Source organism: Chiloscyllium punctatum, chromosome 32 (assembly GCF_047496795.1).
Source record: "Chiloscyllium punctatum isolate Juve2018m chromosome 32, sChiPun1.3, whole genome shotgun sequence".
Lineage (NCBI taxonomy): Eukaryota > Metazoa > Chordata > Chondrichthyes > Orectolobiformes > Hemiscylliidae > Chiloscyllium > Chiloscyllium punctatum.
In genome coordinates, this window is record NC_092770.1 from 42,601,114 (window position 1) to 42,625,184 (window position 24,071).

The following is a 24,071-nucleotide window of genomic DNA, read 5'->3' on the forward strand; positions in this document are numbered from 1 at the left end:
CTCAGTGAAGACTACTTCCCGATGACTTTGAGACATGTCTGCCTGCTCGCTGCGCACACCGTGCATTTGTTTGTACGTATATGTGTATCCAGTTGCTGGCACACATGGTGCAGAGTGAGACTGATGTGGCATGCTCCTGTACAACAACATGTCTGCATTTCCCCCCCCCACCCCCAACTGAGAAGTGCTGTGCTCCCAGGTAAGCTACCTGGTTGTGTGACTGCATTGAAGTGTCTTTGTGGAAGACTTTCTGAGGGGCATGGATAGGGTGAATAGACAAGGTAATTTTCCCTGAGGTGGGGGAGTTTTGAACTAGAGGGCATAGGTTTAAGGTGAGAGGGGAAAGATATAAAAGGGACCAAATGGGCAACTTTTCACACAGAAGTTGGTGTGTGTATGCAATGAACTGCCAGAGGAAGTGGTGCAGGCTGGTACAATTACATTTGAAAGGCATCTGGATGGGTATATTAATAGGAAGAGTTTAGAGGGATTTAGGCCAAGTGCTGGCAAATGGGACTAGATTAATTTAGGACGAGTTGGACTGAAAGGTCTGTTTTCTATAGATGCTGTACATCTCTATGACTCTGTAACTGGCATGCCTTGCAATACAGGTCTGTCCTTTTTCAGCATCCTGCAAATGTATCAGAGAACTGCCATGAGGACCGTAAGAAGTCAGCAAGTGTCAGATGTGAATATCTGTGAATGAGGATTGCTGAAGCTGGAGCCCATGCATTGTGCCCTGAGATGCCATTTGGTCCTGAGCAACACGAAGACTCCTCACAGCTAGCAGTGAGCTGAAGGTGAGAGGTAATGGCCTAGTGGTATTATTGCTAGACTGTTAATCAAGAGACGCAGACAATGTTCTGGGGACCCTGGCTCAAATTCCAACATGGTAGATGGTAGAATTTGAATTCAATAAACATCTGGAATTAAGAACGTAATGATGGCCGTGAATCCATTGGTGATTGTTGGAAAAACCCATCTGGTTCACTCATGTTCTTTAGGGAAGGAAACTGCTGTCCTTACTGGTCTAGCCTACATGTGACTCCAGACCCACAGCAATGTGGTTGACTCTTAACTGCCCTCTGGGCAATTAGGGATGGTCAATAAATGTTCAGCTAGCTGGCGTCACCCTCATCCATGAATGAATAAAGAGAGAAAAGTTGCTCGGCCTCCCATATCAGGAATTCTCAACCTTGGGCTTGTTTGGTGTGTTTGGTAAAACAGGGAGCTGCAGTTGATGAGCTGACATGTATCATGAATAAGCTTGCGAACGGCAATAATCCCCCATAATAGACAACTTGCCACTGCCTTAAGCAAATGTGTCGCAAATCTCACCACAGGCCACGTCATTCACGCCTCTCAAAGTGTCTGCCCGTTCCTCCTGGACACAGGCTATAATTTAACTTCGGCAACAGAAGGAATAAAAATCTGTTCAACAATTTCAAACATTTCTGAAATAGTGTTGCAGGGTGGTGCATATACTGAGATACAGGCTGCATGAATCTACCCGTCCCACTAAATTACCTATTTCTTCGGGCTGATGGATCTCACTGTAAATAAGTGCAAGTATTTTGGGAGACTGAATATGGGATTGGATGTATATTTATTTATATAATCCAACCTTACGAAAAAAAATGAAAGTATGCTGATAGATTCTTATGACCCACACAGCTCACTCCCCTCTTCCCCCATCCTTCAGTATTAGATAGCTTTTGCAGATTATTTTTTTTTTAAATTTGAAAAATTGCAAATTATTACATTGAGCCCAGGTAGAGTTATGCAGAACAATAGGTTGTTTCAGTTCTATTCCTTTTCTGGAAAAGATTGCATTGCTGCACTTGTGAAAGTTTATGCTGAAAGTGGGTAGTATGCAGGAAATTTGCAGAAGGATTTCTGGAGCATATCCTGAGTGGTCTTTTCCTGACCTGTCATGTATAGTAACCACCCATCCTCACATTCAGACACGAAATAAGAATGCAGGTTATCACTTACCCTTGATGTTTCTCGTTCAGTTTTCTTAAGTACATTTCAGCTACATCCAGAGCCTCTTGTTCTTTCATCAGCAGGTTTCCAGAAACATTACACCTCAGATCAATCCAATCTGACCGTAAAGCATTGAAGTCTATATTGTTTACTGTGAAAGTCTGTTCCCAACTCACTGCTTTGTCATATACATGTTGGTAAACATTCAGCTCCTCTTCCATTTCATCTTCATCTTGATCTTCTTCTTCGTTTACCTGCTTACTGTTGGTTTCTGTATCCATTGAAGAAATATGTCCCCATTTCTCCCCCTTCTTCCCAAACCCTTGCAACTTTTCTTTAATTTTATCTCTTGACCCCCACGGTACTGCAATATTTTTCTTTTCACGGTACTCGTGTTCTTTTTCTTGCCTTTGCACATTTGGAAGTGGTGGAATTCTGTCCATCTGGTCTCCTACATTGTCAGGCTGCAGCTCCTTTGTGGACAGAAAATACTTGGATTTCAGTCCTGTGGTCTCAGTACCATTGTACGTTTCATTCCTTTGACCGTGAATAGACTTGTTAGAGACTTTGATTTGTTTTTGATCATGAAGAACTTCCTCTTGCAAGGTGGGAGGTGAGGTCAATTCTGTGTGATTTGTTAATACATTTGTACTCTTCTTACTTCCGTTTTTGTTCAGGAACGTACCATTTTTCCTGTTCACATTTTGTCCTAACAAGGCAAGTGGCTGCTGAGTATTAATGATCCTCTTTGGTTTTTGAATAATCTTTTCTCCTTGTTTCTTTCTTAATCTAGGAATTTGCCTTTCAGGAAATTCAACTCTACTAATGTTTTTGTCAATATTTGGATTTTCTCTCTGTAAAACATTCTGATTAGTACTGTTAACTCTAGCCTTCTGTCCCACAAGTAATTTTGCTGATTGCCTTTCTAAGTCATGATCTGATACTGAAGACTTTTTTGAAGAACTGTGGGAGATCTTGGCTGTTTTTTGCCTCAGAGACTGGGTGCCCTGCATAGTTTCTTCAAAAGAAGTAGTTTCATTCTTCCTATCATTCATTCCTTTACTGGCAAGAGTTATCTCAGTGTCTACAGTCTTAGTAAGACCAAATGCATTATCACTAGGTTTCTGATCTACAACATAAAACAACTTTCGTCTCCTTTTAAAAGCATAATCATCATAGTCATCGCCATAATCTTTGATAGTGACTGCTTGCTGTCTATCATGTAGTTTTGCAAAGTATTTCTTCTCCAGAATTTTCGATCCATGATTTCTTTTATTTCCAAACTCCTCAATGTTCTTTCGGTTTTGCTTTTGGAATTCAGCCTTTGGAACCACTAATTGTGGAAATTGATCATCATCATCATCTTCATATTCTTTCTCATCTAGTTCAGCATTTTCCCCCAGTTCTTCCTCATTATTATCCATCTGCTTATTTGGCTTTCCTGCAAAAATCAGCAACATTGTATTTCATTGCACCTCTTTATATACTGCCATAAAAATTTTCATTTACCTTTATAAAGGCAACTACAAATTGACTTATTAGTTCATTCCATAAGTGTGCCAAGGACAATTATTTTTATTGTCTGAACTTGTTAAACAAGTGTATGTTTTAATGACAGACTTCAATGACAGACTTCAGATTGTTGGCAACAATAAAAACGATTGTAAAAGAATGATAACTGATCTCTGTCTTGTTAAAATGAAAATTCAGTCTTATCAATCATATCCTTTAACATTCCAATCAAAATACAGGAGACCGTGGTGCAGTAATTGTGAAAGCTGTATAAGAATCCTGTAAAGCAATCATTTTTGATAACAGAAAAGGTTTGGTGAAGGCAATGATGAAAGTAATGTATGTTATACGTGACTTCTAAAAGGCATTTTAAAAACTGTTACATAACAGGCTTGTCAGCACTGTTGGTGGCAATGGAAGAAAAGGAACAGTGGTTGTACATCAATATGAATTCAGAAAACAGAGAATAGTGGTTACTGATTGTTTTACAGACTTAAGGAATGTACAGAGTCAGGGGGGAGGGGGGAGGCGAGCTATAACGAGGCTTTTCTTGACGTATATTAAGGACTTGAACTTGGATGTGAAGGGGACAATTTCAAAATCTGTGAATGATATAAAATATGGGGTTTAATGAGTAGGCAGATGGTAACAAAATAAAGGGTATAATTTTAAAAAGGGTGCAAGAAGAGAGAAACCTGGGGGCAAGTAGGCAGGTCATCGATGGTAGCACATCAGGTTGACAAAGAGATGGAACAAAGTAGAGAGGATCCTGGGCTTTATAAATAAGGGCATAGAGTACAAAACCAAGAAAGTGATGAACTTTTATCCTCCTTTTCTCCTGCGACCCCACCTTCTTTGCCTGCTGGGATAAAAACATTATTCCCTCAAGTCACTCAGTGTTACACTTTCAAACTTCCAAATATCTAGCCTTTGGTGCTAGAATTACCACTACATCTCTGTCTCTGTCAGTCTGCTCAATCACACCCTCAGCTCCATCTTTAATATCCTGTTCGCAGAAAATCCAAATATTCTCCTACCCTGGCTATGCCCAGAACTTTACCAAACTTTGCTTTTTTATGTTTGAGCCCTTATTATCTCCATGTTTGATTATTCCAGTGTTTTCCTGGACGTCTTCCCTTTCATAAATTTTAGTTTATCAAGAACATTATTGGTAAAACTTAACCCACACCAAATTCTGCTCACACATCACCTCAGTACTCACTGGCCTGCACTAGCTCATGGTCATTGACACCTGAAATGTTTAAATCCTCAAAGCCTTGCCCTTCCCTAACTCTGTAAAACTGTCTAGCTGTACAACACTCTAAGAGCTCTGCTTTACTCCCAATCTATCCTGATACACTGTTCCTTTTTATTGGCCATCCCTCCACACCCCCATTGGCAGGTTCATTTGGCTGTCGAGGTGTAAGCTCTGAAATTTAAATGTTTATACAAACATATGAAATAGGAGCAGGAGTAGACCATTCAGCCCCTCAAACCTGTTCTGCCAAACAGTCAGCACAAATGCAAATCTAATTTTAACAAGTGTTAGTACTAACTGCATTGGGTTTCAAACTGGGCTCCTCAGATCTCAAGAGAATGTAAAGCAATTACAAAAGTACTTAATATTTTACAAATCTATCCAGTCAGTACTTTTTTTGATGGACATGTCACTGCTCTAAATTACATCAGTAGGTGTTTTCATTTTGCTCGTTACAGGCTCTGCCATTCAATAGGTCAGGATTAATTATTTGCATTTTGAAATCCACATTCCCATCAATCTCTCAATAACTCTTTATTCTTTTGCCTAAAAAGAATCTATAAACCTGTCTTTAAAATATTCAATTCAAACTACTCTGTGATGATTAAAAAACAAAATTAAGTTTCACCTCTACGATAAAAAAATTTTTCGCCACTCATCCTACTGTCTCTGTTCATAGTTATTTCATCGCATGTTAAATGCTTTGGTACAGTGCCCTATCGTAAAATCGCTACGTAAATGCAAGTTGCTGTTGTCATAGTAAAAGGGTGTCAGTTGTATCTCAGTAAGCAGTCATAAATAGCTTTCCTCTGGGAAGATGTGGACACATGTCCGCTCTTGGAGTGGAGCAGTTATTCCAAAGCTTAAATTCTATTGCATTACTGTGGGAGTACTGCACTGTCAAAAATGCTGCTTTTCACACAGCACATGAAAACAATGCCCCTCTCGGAAGGATATAAAAGATCCTGTGGCACTACTCTGAAGAGCCAAGGACTTATCCATTGTGTCCTAACTAATATTTATTCCTCAATCTACACCAGTAAAACAGATGAGCTGGTCAATATCAGATTGCTGTTTGTCGGAGTTGCTGTGTGCAACTTACTGTAAGGTTTCCAACCCTACAACAAAGACTATTCTTCAAAAAGTACTTAACTGACTGCAAAGTGCTGAGGTAGGCTGGTGGTAGTCAAAGGCATGATACAAACGCAAATCTAATTTTAGCAACTTTTATTACTTAACTGCATTTGGTTTCAAAATAGCCTCCTTGGATCTCAAGAGAACTGTAAAGCAATTATAAGAGGACACTAACAGTCCTTAATATTTTACAAACCTATCCAGTCAGCACATTTTTGATGGACATGCCGCTGCTGTAAATTACAGTTATAGGTGTTTTCATTTTGCTAGTTGCAGGTTCTCAAGTACCAGAAAACAATAATAGAAATCATCAGGACAGTTGAGTAAACTTCCAGTAACACTGGATCTATTATTGGCAGCACACTGAGTCACAGACCAAAAGAGATTGGTTACCTTTGCCCACTACTCTAAAAGGATTTTGAAACTTTTCATTGTTTGGTTTTTGTGGTTTATCCATTTTCAGGTATCTTGCGAATCCAAATCTGTCAGGCAGACATATCAGCAATTAAAATATTAAAACATCAGATAATTAAGTGAAATCAATAAGATTTAAATATAATCTTAATGACTCAAAGGAAATTCTTACTAAAGGGGTATTTTCTTTTTACTAACTGGATTGCTACAAAAAAACATAGTACATACCCTTTTACAAAAAAATTCATTAATGGTTCCAATTATTTCATTTTTATACAGATCATTCTCTGAATTTATCTCTATTCTTAATACCATCCAGAACATTAAATGCCATCTTGGTGCTTAGTTCCCTCCTCAGATCTTTTACAATTTGGTTTGTTATATATGCTATTCAACCCAGTCAAATGCCAAAAATAGAAATCCAACTTGGGACACCTCCAGGAAACTGGCAAGTGAGGCTGTGAAATTTATCCAAAACCCGGAAGGTAGGAACCCAAAGGATTCTAAAGCATAAACCCAAAGGCTGATGGCAGTTTCTGGGAAGACAAGGAAGGGACAATAGACAAGTCAAGATAGGCATACAATTCATTCTTCCATACATTAGAGTGGTGCTGGAAGGGCTTTTGCCCAAAACGTTGATTTTCCTACTCCTCGGATGTTGCCTGACCTGCTGTGCTTTTCCAGCACCACTCTAATCTAGAATCTGGTTTCCAGCGTCTGCAGTCCTTGTTTTTACCATGCAATACTACACTGCCACAATGAATACCCAAACCTTTAGATTAATTTTGACTACATCAATTGGCATGTATATTTTCATTACATTCAATTCTCATTTACTGAGGTATTGTTTGACCTTACCTGTCCAAGCTGTAGGTATTCTCATAATAAAAGCATTTGTTTTCTGACTCCATGTGAGTTAACCTTGTGTAATCATTAGGATATACGTAAGTCAGATGAACCTAGAATTTTAAAATGTTAAGATGTTACAGATTTGCTGAGCGTTTTTGGTTTTGTTTTCTAGGCAGTGAAGTTGCTTGTAAATGTTCTATCAGGTTAATTAGTGACCATGATTAGCTTAAACAGTAAACTGCACAAATATGTTTATCCTTCATACAGTAAATACTTGTATTGATTCTTACTGGAAGTCATCCCCATGTCAGTGTGCAGTAGAGCCTTAGGGCAGCATTATAGACAATAGATAATAGGTGCAGGAGTAGGCCATTCTGTCCTTTGAGCCTGCACCCCATTCAATATGATCATGGCTGATCATCCTTAATCAGTATCCTGTTCCTGCCTTATCTCCATAACCCTTGACTCCATTATCCTTGTGAGCTCTATCCAACTCTTTCTTAAACGAATCCAGAGACTGGGCCTCCACTGCCCTCTGGGGAAGAGCATTCCACACAGCCACCACTCTCTGGGTGAAGAAGTTTCTCCTCATCTCTGTCCTAAATGGTCTACCCCCGTATTTTTAAGCTGTGTTCTCTGGTTCAGCACTCACCCATCAGCGGAAACATGTTTCCTGCCTCAAGAGTGTCCAATCCTTTAATAATCTTATATGTGTCAATCAGATCCCCTCTCAGTCTTCTAAACTCAAGGGTATACAAGCCCAGTCGCTCCAGTTTTTCAGCGTAAGGTAGTCCCGCCATTCCAGGAATTGACCTCGTGAACCTACGCTGCACTCCCTCAATAGCCAGAATGTCTTTCCTCAAATTTGGAGACCAGAACTGTACACAATATTCCAGGTGCAGTCTCACCAGGGCCCTGTACAGCTGCAAAAGAACCTCTTTGCTTCTATACTCAATCCTTCTTGTTATGAAGGCCAGCATGCTATTAGCCTTCTTCACTACCTGCATGGTGCCTCGTTGGCAGGTGCTCTTCGAAGGTAAGGCACTTTCTTTAAAATGAGCCAGGGAGAATCAAGCAACCCTAACAAGTGGCAGAGGGGTGTCACAGGCAAGTTATGTCTGGAAATCCAGAAATGTCAGCCTAACGCTGATGAAACATTTAATTAGTTACTAGTGTGGAATATCACACTCGTGGATGTGAGAGTAAGACTCTGAAGAAAGAGCAGGATAACAGCTTTTGAAATGTGGGGATGGTGAAGGATGTTCTGAATCAGATGGAAGGATAGAAAGACAAATGAATGGGTTATAAAACAGGAGAAGTTCACTCAGGATAAAAGGGTTGCTAAGTCCAGTTTGATAGAAAGAGAGATAGCCAAATACTGATATTGGAAATGGACTCCTGTTATCTCAACTTGGAAACAACTGGAGGAGATATCGAGGGTAACAACAGAAAAGGATGAAGAAAGATATGGTGACAAGGTAGCATTGAGCTGTTGACTGAGAAAATCACAGAGCCATAACTGTTTATGGCACAGAAAAAGGCCATTCAGCTCTTTGAGTCTGTGCCAGTCAGAAACAAACACCTAACTAATTGAATCCCATTTACCAGAACTTGACGTGTAGCCTGTATGCTTTAGTATGGCAAGTGCATACCGAAATATTTCGTAAATGTTGAGAGTCTCTGCCTCGACCACCCTTAAAGGCAGGGAATTCCAGATTCCCACCACCCTTTGAGTAAAACATCTTTTCTTCATATTGCATCTAAACTTTCTGTCCCTCATCTTACATCTGTGTCACACATCCTTCCACCAAGGGAAAAGAAGTCCCTTCCTGTCTACCTTGTCTGTGTCCCTCATAATTTTATACATCTCAATCATATCCTCCTTCAATCTCCTCTGGTCCAAGGAAATCAACCGCAGTGTACCCAATATCTCTTAATAACTAAAACTCTTCAGCCCAGGCAACCTCTGTACTCACATCCCAACTGTAATGTGGGTTCTGGAACTGCACACAGTATTCTAGCCGATCTAAACAATGCTTTATACTGTTCCAGCCTAACCCCCCTCCTCTTAAACTTTATGCCTTTGCTAATAAAGGCAGAAATTTTGCATACCTTCTTTACCATTTTATCCTCCTGTCCCTCTACCTTAGGCGACTGTTGGATGTGCATACCAAGGTCTCTCTGATCCTTGGTGCTTCCCCAGGTCCTACTGTCCATCATATGTTCTCTTGTCTTGTTTGTCCAGCCCACGTACATGACCTCACATTTACCTGAACTTCATTAAAACCAAAGAAGCAACAAAATACCAGGGACACCACTCAGGCAATGTTTATTTTTATTCTTTCATGGGGATGGGTATGAGGCCAGCATTTGGTGCCCCATTGTAATAGGCCTTGATTTGAGTCGATTACTAGGCCATTTAGCATCCAGAGAATTTTGTGAACCTTGGTATTTTGGATGAACCACCTCAGGGAGTGCTGCTATTTGGACCATCAGGAACAGGCAAAATATTCTCTGCATGAGCTGTAGCAAACAGGATAATACCTGCTTCAAAAGAGTGATTGGGTCTGAACCGGTACAAACATATGTGCAGGAAGGCAATCAGATGGTTTGTGAATTGGTTTTTGAGATAGCCAGGACAAAGAAGACTTGTTTAACATTGTCACATGTAGGCTAGGCCAGCTAAGGACAACAGATTTCCTTCCCTAAAGGGCATTACTGAACCAAACAGATTTATGTAATAATTGGCAATGATTTCACAATCACCATTACTGACTAGTTATATATTCAAAATTTCGTGTTTGAATTTAGATTCCACCAATTGTTGTGGTGGGATTTGAACACATATCATGACCTCTGAATTACCAGTCTTGTGACATTATCATGAAGATGCCTCAAAGTGAAAAATTGCAAACCTCACATTGGGTCAGAGAAAGAGTCAAGTGCCTGCAGGAAGGAACCAAAAATGTATCACAGACCATAGAAGGGCTGGACGGTAAAAGGTGAGGAAATTAAGATGAGGTAGCAATTAGAATGAAGTAGTTCGAGAATAAAATGATACAGTGTCAGAATTAAAATTTCTGTACTGAAAGGTACAGTCTGGTTTCACCTCAGACTTTGGAGAATGTAGTTAGTGACTAATGAACAGGATCTGTAGCAGGTATGCTGAACATACAGCTTACAGCGTACTCACAATAAAACAGATGAATTACAGTAGTTGTACAAGCAGATCTTAAAAGGGTATGGTATGGTGGGGATGACAGACACATGGCTGATGGATGACCAGGAACAGGAACTCTGGATATCCAAGAGTTTTTAGTTCTTAGAAAGGACAGCCAACAAGGAACAGGAGATCGGGAAGCACTGCTAATTAAAAAAAGGAAATTAATGTAAATGTGTCGAAAGATATTAGCTCTGGACAAGTAGATTCTGTATGGGTTGAGCTTAGAAACACCAAGGGGTAGGAAACAACAGTAGTGTTTATCTGGACCCTCAAACTATCATAGTAATATTAGTGGAGGTGCTGGTTTTGGACTGGGGTGGACAAAGTCAGAAGTCACATGACACCAAGTTATAGTCCAACAGGTTTATTTGAAATCACAAGTTTTCGGAGCGCTGCTCCTTCATCAGATGACCTGACAAAGGAGCAGCACTCCAAAAGCATGTGAGTTCAAATAAACCTGTTGAACTATAACCTGGTGTCATGTCACTTCTGAGGTAGTAATATTGGGGAAAGCATTACAAAGGAAATTGGAGATGCAAGCAATAAAGATATGGCTGTAATTATGGATGACTTTAGTCTGCATATAGACTTAGCAAATCAACACATGTAACAGTCCCTCTTCCAGAACTATACTGGCACCATCCACCACCTTTTCCTCCACTACATTGATAACTATCGGTGCCACCTTGTGCTCCCACAAGGAGGTCGAACAGTTCATCAACTTCATAAACATCTTCCACCCTGACCTTAAGTTCACTTGGCCCATTTCAGACATCTCCTTCCCCTTCCTGGACCTCTCCATCTTTGGTGACCAACTCAACACGGAAATCTACTTCAAACACACTGACTCCCACAGTTACCTGGACTACATCTCCTCCCACCCCATCTCCTGGAAAAAATGCTATCCCCAATTCCTCCGCCTCCATTACATCTGCTTCCAGGAGGAACAATCCCCCTCCAGAACATCCCAAATGGCCTCCTACTTCAAGGACCGCAATTTCCCCTCGCATGTGGTCGATGATGCACTCTAGCACATCTCATCCACTTCCCGCGCTTCCACCCTTGAACCTCATCCTCCAACTGCAACAAGGACAGAGCCCCACACCCCGATCCACACCTTCCACCCCACCAACCTCCGGATACAGCTCTTCATCCTCCGCTATTTCTGCTACTTACAATCAGACTCCACCACCAGAGATATATATTTCCTCCCCAACCCTATCAGCATTCTGCAGAGACTATTCTCTCTGTTACACCCTCATAGGTTGACACTCCCCACCAACCCACCTGGCACACCATCCCTTGCCACTGCAAAAGGTGTAAAACCTGCACTTACACCAAACCCTCACCTCCATCCAAGGATCATCCCACATCCGGCAGAGATATTTCTGCACATCCAAATACCTCATCTACTGTGTCCGTCACTCTCGATGTAGTCTCCTATCCATTATGGAGACAGGATGCCAACTTGCTGAGCGTTTCAGGGGACATCAAACACCAAACAATCCCACTGCCCTGTGGCCAATCACTTCAACTTCCCCTCCCACTCCACCAAGGGCATGCAAGTTCTGGGCCTCCTCCACTGCCAAATCCAAGCCACCAAACACTTGGAGGAAGAATGCCTCATCTTCTGCCTTGGCACCCTTCAACCACATGGCATCAACATCGATTTCACGAGTTTTCTAATCTCCCTTCCCCCATCTCATTCCAGATCCAACCCTCCAATTCGGCACTGCCCTCTTGAACAGTCCTACCTGTTCATCTTCCTTCCCACCTATTCACTCCACCCTCCTCTCCGACCTATCACTATCATTCTCGCCATAGGCATCTACCTATCGTCTTCCCAGCTATCTTCTCCCCACCCTGCTATTTATCTCTCAGCCCCCTTTCCCCAGTCCCCACATTCCTGATAAAGGACATATGCCCGAAATGTCGTTTCTCCTGCTCCTCGGATGCTGCCTGACCTGCTGTGCTTTTCCAGCGCCACACTTTTCAACTCTGATCTCCAGCATCTGCAGTCCTCACTTTCTCCACATCAACACAGCAGCAATATTGTAGAAGAGGAATTTGTGGAGTATACATGGGATAGTTTTATAGAACAATAAGTTGAGGAACCAATTAGAGAAAAGGCCATCCTTATCAGGGTCTTAACAAGGAAGGAATAATTGACAATCTAGCTTTGCGAGGCCCGTTGGGGAGGAGTGATCATAATAGGGTAGAATTCTTCATTTGGATGGGGAATAACAAAGTTGCTTCTGAGACTAAGGTCTTGAATTAAAGTAAAGGTAATTATGATCCTCTGCGGCACTAGCTAGCTATCATAAATTGAGGATTGTTATCTAAAAGGGGTGATGTTAGGCAATGCAAACATTTAAAAAGGGCATGGACAAATTGAAAAACTTATTAACTTCAGTCGAGTAAGAAAGTAAAATGGGAAATGTTATCAGACCATGGCTAATAAGGGAAATTATGGATTATAATCCAAGGTAGAGGCATACAAATTGGCCAAAAACAAAAGCAGCAGAACCGAGGAGTGCGAACAGTTCAGATTCTAGCACAGGAAGACTAAGAGACTGATTAAGAGAGAAAAACAGAGGAAGCTTGCAGGAACATACAAACCAACAGTAAAAGCTTCAAAAGGTATGTGAAAAGAAAAAGATTCGAGAAAAAATAGAAAATGCAATCAGGAACAGGGGAGTTCAAATGGGGAACAAAGAGATGGCTGACCAATTAGAGTCATAGAGGTGTACAGCACAGAAAGAGACCCCTTAGTCCAACTTGTGCATGCTGACCAGATATCCTAAATTAATCTAGTCCCATTTGCCAGCATTTGGCCCTATGCCTCTAAACCTTTCTAATTCATTTACCCATCCAATTGCCTTTTAAATACTGTAATTGTACCAGCGCCCACCACTTCCTCTGGCAGCTCATTCCATACATGCACCACCCTCTGCATGAAAAAGTTGTCCCTTAGGTCCCTTTTAAATCTTTCCCTTCTCACCTTAAACTAATGCATTCTAGTTTTTGATTCCTCCATCCTGGGAAAAAGAGTTTGTCTATTTACCCTATCCATGCTCCTCATGGTTGTATAAACCTCTATAATGTCACCCCTCAGCCTCTGACGTTCCAGAGAAAACAGCCCCAGCTTGTTCAGCCTCTCCCTATAGCTCAAACCCTGGCAACATTCTTTGTAAATCTTTTTTGAACCCTTTCAAGTTTCATCATACACTTCCTGTAGCGGGGAGATCAGAATTGCACGCAGTATTCCAAAAGTGACCTAACCAATGTTGCAAATCCTATACTCAATGTACTGAAGAATAAACACAAGCTTACTATATGTCTTCTTCACTATGCTATCCACCTGTATCTCCACTTTCAATGAACTATGAACCTGCACTCTAAGGTCTCTTTTAAACACATACTTTAGTTCCACTTTCACAAATAACATCCCAAAATATGGGACATCTTAGGATCTACTGGAAAGGAGGAATTTTAAGATATTAGTATTAGTATGGAAATGGCTTTGGGGAAATTAACAGGATTAAAAGCAAGTGGTCACCTCCCAAACTTCTATCAACTCTGCAACAGTTCCTGTGGTTTGGAGGATTGCTAATGTAACCCTACAGTTTAAGATGGGAGGCATGGAGAAAACAGGGAATTATACATGGTTAGCGTGATTTGGTCATGGGAAAAATCTGACAGTCCATTATAAAAGTTGCAACAGCAAAATATTTGGAAGTTAGCACAGCTCCAGCATGAAGTTACAAAGGAGAAGCTGCACTTGACAAGTTTGCTGGCAGTTTTTGAGGACCTAACAGGATACAGGGGAGTCAGCAAATAGTTTATCTGGATCTTCAAAAGGTTTTTGATAAGACCCCAAGATAAGACACTAGCAAGCAAAATTACAGCACATGGGATTGGAGGTAGTGTACTGTAATGAATTGAGAACTGGTTGGCAGACAGGAAAGGAATAAGTGGGTCATTTTCTGAGTGGGGTACTGCAGGGTTCAATTCCGCCTGAGAATTCTCTGCCACAGGAAACTGTTAAGGCCAGAACATTAAAAACTTGCGCAAAAGATGTAGATTAGTTCTTCAGACTGAAGGGATCAAAGAGCATGGAGAGAAAGTAGGAAGAGAGTTCTGAGTTGAACAATCAGCCATGATCATTTTGAATGGTGCAGCAGCCTCAAAGGGCTGAATGGTCTCCTCCTGCTCCTATATTCACTTTTTAATGTTTCAATGTGAATACTTCTCCGAAGGCTAGTCTCTTCTTCTCTCTTTATTTTCTCACTGAAAGAAATTTCAAATCACCCAACATTAGTTGCTGTACCAGGGAGAGTATAGGGTTATTTGAATAGGTGAATTAAGATGAACTGAATAACCTTTTATATCTGTAAATATCTTGCATCTTTTTTGTTGTTTCAGAAATAATTTGTGGATGTCAGTACAACATGGGAATATTGTATTTTACAGAAGGAGCATGAATACAAATCTGGAGACAGCTGGTTAAGATAAGAAGAGGAGTTGCACAAATTTGAACAGGGTAATTCGCAAAATCGAGACTTAGAGATAACATACTGGGTAACAACAGTTAAATGTGATTTTTCTAAATCTGAATTCCTAAATCTGAAACTGAAACAAAGTGCTGGAAATATTCCATAGATACTGCCAGACTTGGTGAGAAAGAAACTAAATTAACATTTTGAGTTAAATGGTGGAACTAGCCTAGTTTTGGATTACGTTTGGCATGGATTGGTTGGACCTAAGGGTCTGTTTTTGTGCTGAATGACTCGATGACTATTCTCTCTGTTGACCTTCTCTATAATTGTTAGTTCTGAATTAAAACAGCACTTGCATAGAGATCAGTATCTTTCCAAGCTTTCTTGAGGTTTTACTATTTTTAAAAAATATTTTTCCACTTATCTGCATCATCAATTCATCCTTGCATAAACCAAAAATAATTAATGATTACTTTGTTGGATTACTTTAGATGAATGAGCGCTACCAAAGATAATCTTTATCAATGCAGTTATTGATTTGATTGTCTTACTGAAGGCATTATAACTAGTACAATTGCAACATTTAAAAGGCATCTGGATGAGTTTATGAATAGGAAGGGTTTGGAGAGATATGGGCCGGGTGCTGGTAGGTGGGACTAGATTGGGTTGGGATATCTGGCCGGCATGGACGGGTTGGACCGAAGAGTCTGTTTCTGCGCTGTACATCTCTATGACTCTATGAACTCATGGATTGTTATTGCCTCTAACTGTCTACAATAATTGAACAGTCACTTGTGTTTTTGATGGGAAATCAACATTTTGCAACAGACAGTTGGATCAGTAAAAACAACAATGTTTTGATGATACATTCCAGTTCACTGAAAAGTACAAAAACAGATTCAAGCCAGAAACACTTACTTGAGAGAATACTGCCCAGGTGTTGTGATAATAAAGGTCTAATTAATGCAGTTGGTATTTGCACCCTCTTTAAAGTTGTTTACCAAGTTCCCCAATGCACTTAATCTGCCTAGAGGACAGGGTCTCTTAGTGAGCTCAGGGGGGGCACACACAGCTGATAGATCTATTCACCTTGTGCATAGCACTCTGAGAATCACTTCACTTCTGAATCAGGAAAGGGTGACTCATTTGCTCCAACCCAAACTGACAAGAAGATAAAAATGCCTCAATGGGTTTCTTTTATGAAAAATGTTCCTTTAAGATTCAATAATTTTGAGTTTGCAGCGACCACTTAAGAAATGTGATTAAAAAAGAAATTATCCTGAGGTTTTTATGACCAAAGGTACTTGGCTTAATTAGAGAAAGGAGGAATGAACAGTCTGACAAAATCCCAGTTTGAAATAAACCAGTTGGCAAAAAGATTTAGTTGGCACCCTGCAGAACAATGTTACTGCTAATTCACATGGAGAAAATGTAATAACATAGACCCTCAGCGAGGTTATCACTGGAGTACTGTGCTCAATGTTGGGCTCCCTACCTACTGATAGATACCATAACGCAACACAAGTTCACCATAGTAATTTCCAGGATGTTCTTTGAAGAAACATTAAAGTAGGCTGGATCTTTATTCTCTCACGAATTAAAATAATTAGATATGATCTCATTCAAACATACAAATGCCTTTCATGGCTCGACAGGTAGAAGTAGGAGGAACAGGGGAGGTGCAGGAATAATACGGAAGATGCAGGAATGACGGGGAGATGTGGGAATGACAGGGGAGATGCGGGAATGACAGGCAAGATGCGGGAATGACACATGAGATGCAGGAGTGACCGGGGAGATGTGGGAATGACAGGGGAGATGCAGGAATGATAGGGAAGATGTGGGAATGACAGGGGAATGCACAAATTACAAGGGAGATGCAAGAATGATAGGGGAGATGCAAAAATGACAGGGGAGATACAGGACTTACAGAGAAGATGCAGGAGAGATATTCTCCCTGGCTGGGTTGATTTAGAACTAGGAGACACAGTCTTATAAGGAGAAGATCATTTAGGACTGAGATGAGGATCAATTTCTTCTCTCACATGGTGCTGAATTATTGAAGTTCACTGTCCCCAAGGGATATGGAGACTCAATCACTGAGAGTATTCACGACTGACGTGGACTAATTTCTACAGATCAGAAACATCAGCATTCTAGGGATACTGCAGCAAAACGGTGTTGAAGTAGAAGATCTGTTATGTTCCCACTGAATGGCAGAGTGAGGACAAAGGGTTGATGGCTACCCCTGTCCTATTTCTTAGGTTCTTAAAACAACAAACTAAAAATTCTCCACATTGGCTTAGTTTTCCATAAGAGCCACCTGTGTGGGTAATGTGGGAGACTGTGAAAGGTTCGAGAAACCCAGAAATGTTCTCTTGTTCTTACAACCGATGGCAGCTTAATGTTTACTGGTGAAGTCCTCCTCAATACATAGCTTTCTTTGCTTGCAAGCACATATAAGTAATGAACATGTATACCCTGCATAAATTGGATGGCACAGGGGGTCCATTTATATGTTTCAATGCAGAAATTAATTCTGATTCTCTTTTAAAGTTCTCAATGAAATTGTAGCTGTTTTGTGTGATGTGTTTTCAACTGGTAAGCTGTTCTGAATTGAAGTCCGGTCCAAAATAACTGAATTTGAAAATGGATGTTCTAGCCTGATCTGAATGCACTGTTTTCATTTTAGCAATCCCCCATCTCATCCATTAGAATATAATTTGGTAACAGCATGTTTAGCAAACTGACTGAGCCTGATGTGCAATATACACAGGTGAGTTAACAATAACAAACAAGTTCTGGACTAATTTGACCGGAAGCTGATCACCCATGTTAGAAAGAAACATTACTAAATGGTAAGCATTGGCCACCTTGTACATCTTCATTAATGATGCATAAAGAAACAGGAAAAGACACTTACAAACTGTAATCCCTGGTAACGGAGCAGCGGGAATCCTTTAATTATATAGCTGGGTCTGTAAACACAGTCAGGCAGCACTTTGTGCACATGGGACTCATCAATTAGAGGCACTGAAATTAGAACAAACAAAAAAAAGGTGAAGCAGATGTTACATCACTACCTCAGAGTTACTCTCTGCCAAAAAGAGAGTTATTGTCTTACTTGTTAATGCACTTATGGTTTTCCTCTCCAAACTAGAGGCTCACTGCTTTTAGTTAATGAAAATCTGTAGATTTTAAGCATAAAAACAAACTGTTCGTTTCCTCTTTTCCATGAAATATCCAACAGAACCGTAATCTGGTCAAAAGACAAAGTCGAGAGTGTGGTGTTGGAAAAGTACAGCCGGTCAGGCAGCATCCGAGGAGCAAGAGTGTCGACATTTCTGATGAAGGGCTTATGCCCAAAATGTCAATTCTCACGCTCCTCAGATGCTACCTGACCTGCTGGGCTTTTCCAGCACTACACTCTCGACTCACTTTCTCCCAAAAAACAAAGTCAAATATTTTTATTTTAAATTAATTAGGAGCTGGTGCAGCCTCTTTCAAATGAGTTCCTCATACAACACTGTGAAGGATTCCTTCATTTTGAAAAGTCCATGTATTTTGAAGGCAATAGCATGTTCATATGCTTTTTTAACATTGTAAGCTTTTTCAACAGTATACCACACAAAGAAGCCATTGACATTTGCATTAAGTCATTATAGACAACTGAAATCAACCTGTTGAAAGATAATATTACACACTTCAGGGGAAGTGAGACTTGAACATGGATTCCTAGTCCAGAGATAGAGACATTACTGTAGTGAACCGGTAAGATGGCAGCACAGTAGGACACTTTAACCAGAGCGCCTCTGCTCTGCCTGTTCTTTATCTTCTTTGCCTTTTTTTCTCCCTCTCTCCATCCTTGGCCACAGAAGTGGGGCTGGTGGTCAGTGGAGATGCCAGCGGCCAGACTGGAGATACCAGTGACCAGCAGCTGGAGCAGAGATGAGTGTGTGGTGCTGGAAAAGCACAGCAGGTCAGGCAGCATCCAAGGAGCAGAGTCACCAGCGACCACAGCAGAGAAACCAGTGACCAGAGCAGAGACAATAGTGACCAGATCAGAGATCCCAGTGACCAGAGCAGAGTGGCCAGTGACCAGAGCAGGGATCTCAGTGACCAGAGCGGAGACAATAGTGACCAGATCAGAGATCCCAGTGACCAGAGCAGAGTGGCCAGAGACCAGAGCAGGGATCCCAGTGACCAGAGCAGAGTGGCCAGTGACCAGAGCAGGGATCCCAGTGACCAGGGCAGAGACACCAGCGACCAGGGCGGAGACACCAGTGACCAGAGCAGAGACACCAGTGACCAGAGCAGAGACACCAGTGACAAGAGCAGAGACACCAGTGACAAGAGCAGAGACAATAGTGACCAGATCAGAGATCCCAGTGACCAGAGCAGAGTGGCCAGTGACCAGAGCAGGGATCCCAGTGACCAGAGCAGAGTGGCCTGTGACCAGAGCAGGGATCCCAGTGACCAGGGCAGAGACACCAGCGACCAGAGCGGAGACACCAGCAACCAGAGCAGAGATCCCAGTGACCAGAGCAGGGATCCTAGCGACCAGGGCAGAGACACCAGCGACCAGGGCGGAGACACCAGCGACCAGGGCGGAGACACCAGTGACCAGAGCGGAGACACCAGCAACCAGAGCAGAGACACCAGTGACCAGAGCAGAGACACCAGCGACCAGAGCGGAGACACCAGCGACCAGAGCAGAGATCCCAGTGACCAGAGCAGGGATCCTAGTGTCCAGGGCAAAGACACCAGCGACCAGGGCGGAGACACCAGTGACCAGAGCAGAGACACCAGTGACCAGAGCAGAGACACCAGTGACTAGAGCAGAGATCCCAGTGACCAGAGCAGGGATCCTAGTGACCAGGGCAGAGACACCAGCGACCAGGGCGGAGACACCAGTGACCAGAGCGGAGACACCAGTGACCAGGGCGGAGACACCAGTGACCAGAGCAGAGATCCCAGTGACCAGAGCAGAGATCCCAGTGACCAGAGCAGAGACACCAGCGACCAGAGCAGAGACACCAGCGGCCAGAGCAGAGACACCAATGACCAGAGCGGAAACTCCAGTGACCAGAGCAGAGACACCAGTGACCAGAGCAGAGACACCAGCGAGCAGAGCAGAGACACCAGTGACAAGAGCAGAGATACCAGCGACCAGAGCAGAGACACCAGCGACCAGAGCAGGGATCCCAGTGACCAGAGTGGAGACTCCAGTGACCAGAGCAGAGACACCAGTGACCAGAGCAGAGACACCAATGACCAGAGCAGAGACACCAGCGACCAGAGCAGAGACACCAGTGACCAGAGTGGAGACTCCAGTGACCAGAGTGGAGACTCCAGTGACCAGAGTGGAGACTCCAGTGACCAGAGCAGAGACACCAGCGACCAGAGCAGAGACACCAGTGACCAGAGCAGAGACTCCAGTGACCAGAGTGGAGACATCAGTGACCAGCGCAGAGTCACCAGCGACCAGAGCAGGGATCCCAGTGACCAGAGCAGAGACACCAGTGACCAGCGCGGAGACCCCAGTGACCAGAGCAGAGACACCAGTGACCAGGGCGGAGACACCAGCGACCAGGGCGGAGACACCAGCGACCAGAGCAGAGACACCAGCGACCAGAGCAGAGACACCAGCGACCAGGGCGGAGACACCAGTGACCAGGGCGGAGACACCAGTGACTAGGGCGGAGACACCAGTGACTAGGGCGGAGACACCAGCGACCAGAGCAGGGATCCCAGTGACCAGGAACCCAGTGACCACTGCCAGGAGCAGAGAGCCCAGCTTCCAGAGGCCCAGTGTGGCGTGCGGTGGCAGACAGCAGTCACAGCATGTGGAGAAAGCCTTGCACTGGTCTGCCACAGCGAGCTCTTGGGGAGAGACTGAGATGTTTGTCTTTTTAACTTTGCTTCTTGTTTTCCAAACGTTTGGTTACACGGGGTATAACTGACCTGCACTTAACACAGGGTATGGCTGATCCATGGTGACATAGTGTATAGCTGACCTATGATAACATAATGTATAGTTGACCTATGGTAGATGATCTATGGTTAGTCAGCATATAGCTGACCTATATTTACATACGTATAGCTGACCTATGGTTACATAGTGTATAACTGACCTATGGGAACACAGTGTGTAGACGACCTACAGTTAGTCAGCATATAGCTGACCTTTATTTACATACCATATAGCTGATCTATGGTTACACAGTGTGTAGATGACCTATGGTTACACAGTGTATAGCTGACCTATACTTACACAGTGTATAGCTGACCTATTGTTACACACTGTATAGCTGATCTATGGTTACACAGTGTGTAGATGACCTATGGTTACACAGTGTATAGCTGACCTATACTTACACAGTGTATAGCTGACCTATTGTTACACACTGTATAGCTGACCGATGGTTACACAGTGTGTAGATGACCTATGGGTACATAGTGTATAGCTGACCTATATTTACACTATGTGTAGCTGACTTATGGTAACACATTGTGTAGATGACCTATGGTTAGTCAGCATATAGCTGACCGATATTTACATATTGTATAGCTGACCTATGGTTTAGATCAGAGTGGTGCTGGAAAAGCACAGCAGTTAAGGCAGCATCCGATGAGCAGTAAAATCGACGTTTCAGGCAAAAGCCCTTCATCAGGAATAAAGGCAGAGAGCCTGAAGGGTGGAGAGATAAGCTAGAGAGGGGTGGGGAGAAAGTAGCATAGAGTACAATAGGTGAGTGGGGGAGGGGATGAAGGTGATAGGTCAGGGAGGAGGGTGGAATGGATAGGTGGAAAGGAAGATAGGCAGGTAGGACAAGTCATGGCGACAGTGCTGAGCTTGAAATTTGGAGCTGGAGTGAGGTGGGGAAGGGGAAATGAGGAAACTGGTGAAGTCCACATTGATGCCCTGGGGTTGAAGTGTTCTGAGGTGGAAGATGAGGCGTTCTTCCTCCAGGCATCAGGTGGTGAGGGAGCGGCGGTGAAGGAGGCCCAGGACCTCCATGTCCTCAGATGAGTGGGAGGGGGAGTTGAAATGTTGGGCCACAGGGCGGTGTGGTTGATTGGTGCCCTGCAGGAAGAATGCCTCATCTTCCGCCTCGGAACACTTCAACCCCAGGGCCTCAATGTGGTCTTCACCAGTTTCCTCATTTCCCCTTCCCCCACCTCACCTCAGTTCCAAACTTCCAGCTCAGCACTGTCCCCATGACATGTCCTACCTGCATATCTTCCTTTCCACCTATCCATTCCACCCTCCTCCCTGACCTATCACATACATCCCCTCCCCCACTCACCTATTGTACTCTATGCTACTTTCTCCACATCCCCACCCTCCTCTCATTTATCTTTCCACCCTTCAGACACTCTGCCTGTATTCCTGATGAAGGACTTTTGCCCAAAACATCAACTTTACTGCACCTCGGATGCTGCCTGAACTGCTGTGCTTTTCCAGCACCACTCTAATCTAAACTCTGGTTTCCAGCATCTGTAGTCATCGTTTTTATCCTTTTTACATAGCTGATCTATGGTTACACAGTGCATAGCTGACCTATATTTACATAATACATACATGTAATGCAACTGTTTTCCTCTTCATTTCTCTATTCTGTAGCAAAGGATTGTACTCAGGTACCTTCATACCTGAGATGGCACTGACAGTAGCAACTTTGACTGTACTCATTTGAGTACAGTTCACAATAAAGCTAGTTCAATTCAATTCAGTACCATTGTGCGACAAGAACCTCACTATGAAATTATATCTTGGCAATCTAAATGTGCTTCTAGTGTCAGAAATGTCATTGAACCCATGAACCTAGTAACTAGCACAGTTGGGTTTAGTTTCACCAACTCGAATCAATGATATTGCAATGGGATCCCCTCTAGTTTGGGCTCTTGCTAACATCTTCATTGCTTCCCATGAAAAGCTTGCCTTCAACAGAAAGACCACAAACCTCCTACCATCTGAAATGTAGATAACAAGTTTTCAAAATCCAAATCTACAGCTGCATCAAACAACCTTTTTTTTACACAATTTAACAACTCCATCCATGATTCTCAGACAGGGATCTAAAGGTCCTGATGGACAGGGTGATCAAGGGGAAGAGGCATCCTTTTCCCAGAGGAGGCAGTGCCAACCTGGTCCAAGATTGCCACCTGCATCAGCGCAGACTCTAGGGTGCAGAGGAACGCCCAGCAATACCACATGGCATTCTCTGCTCTGCCAGGCTAAGTATCCATACTATCCTCTCTGCTACCTCATAGTCACCCTAACTCTGCCAATGCACCCACTTCCCACCAAGGCGCATGCACTTCCACTCTCACAAATGCAATGCAACACCTTCCCTCACTAGCTCCCACAACCTTTCGCCTAGTCCATTCCAGGAACTGGGTGCCTGTGTGCAAAGTGTCCCCACTGCAGCCTTTCAATACTAGCTGCCGATGTGCCCTGCAATGAGAGCCTGTGCTTCCTAAGCACACTGCTAGTGTATAGGAGGGGGTGGTAGAATGATCACAAGCTGTTTGTAGATGCTGAATGCCAGTGCCAGAGGTGGAGGAATGTGTGTGATGGGTGCGGGGTTCATGCTGCAGATTGGTTGTAAGCAACACCAGGTTGTTCAGAGCAAGTGGCGAGCTGAATCAGGCAGGTACACGGCTGGTTTCCATACTGAGTATAGCTGACATCTAGCAAGTTTGGCAAGTTTGCTAAGATAGAAACTGAATATTAATAAGATGAGTTGTACCATTAACAAGGTGTTTAACAAGGATTAATTCCTGTCAGTCAGCAACTTGCCACTGCCTAGCAAGAATCTCGCCACAGCCCTTGTGAAAATATGGTGCGGGTTACACCCAACTTCAAGGTAAGCCTCCATTGGACTTTGACCTTGTCCCGACTCTGCCACACATCTCACCATCACCCATGTCACTCCAACCCCTACCAGATTTCACCTTTGACAACTATCAGTTCCTGCTACATCTCCATGTCAGCCATAAACAAATTAATCAACACCCTCTTGACATTCTCTACAAAATGGTTATTCCCTTTCTAATGTTGTTCTCCATTTTAATTACACCTTCTCTCTCGTTCCCTGCCAAGGTGTATCTACAGAGGGTTGCTCTCAGCAAAGCTAACCCATTATTGAGTATTCTCTCTGGACATCTGTATTGTATTGATATCTTTCAT

General features: G+C 42.9%; 1 protein-coding gene across 2 annotated transcripts in view; it reads right to left on the bottom strand.

The window, feature by feature from the left end:
- Positions 1-24,071, bottom strand: part of b4galnt3b (beta-1,4-N-acetyl-galactosaminyl transferase 3b) — a 199,931-nt gene that overhangs the window by 14,945 nt on the left and 160,915 nt on the right. For both annotated transcript variants that reach the window (XM_072552183.1, XM_072552184.1), the window contains 4 exons: positions 17,799-17,908; positions 7,163-7,263; positions 6,284-6,372; positions 1,996-3,427 (listed from right to left, as the gene is read on the bottom strand). In XM_072552183.1, coding sequence (XP_072408284.1) covers positions 1,996-3,427; positions 6,284-6,372; positions 7,163-7,263; positions 17,799-17,908 — 1,732 coding nt within the window. The remainder of the gene's footprint in view (positions 1-1,995; positions 3,428-6,283; positions 6,373-7,162; positions 7,264-17,798; positions 17,909-24,071) is intronic.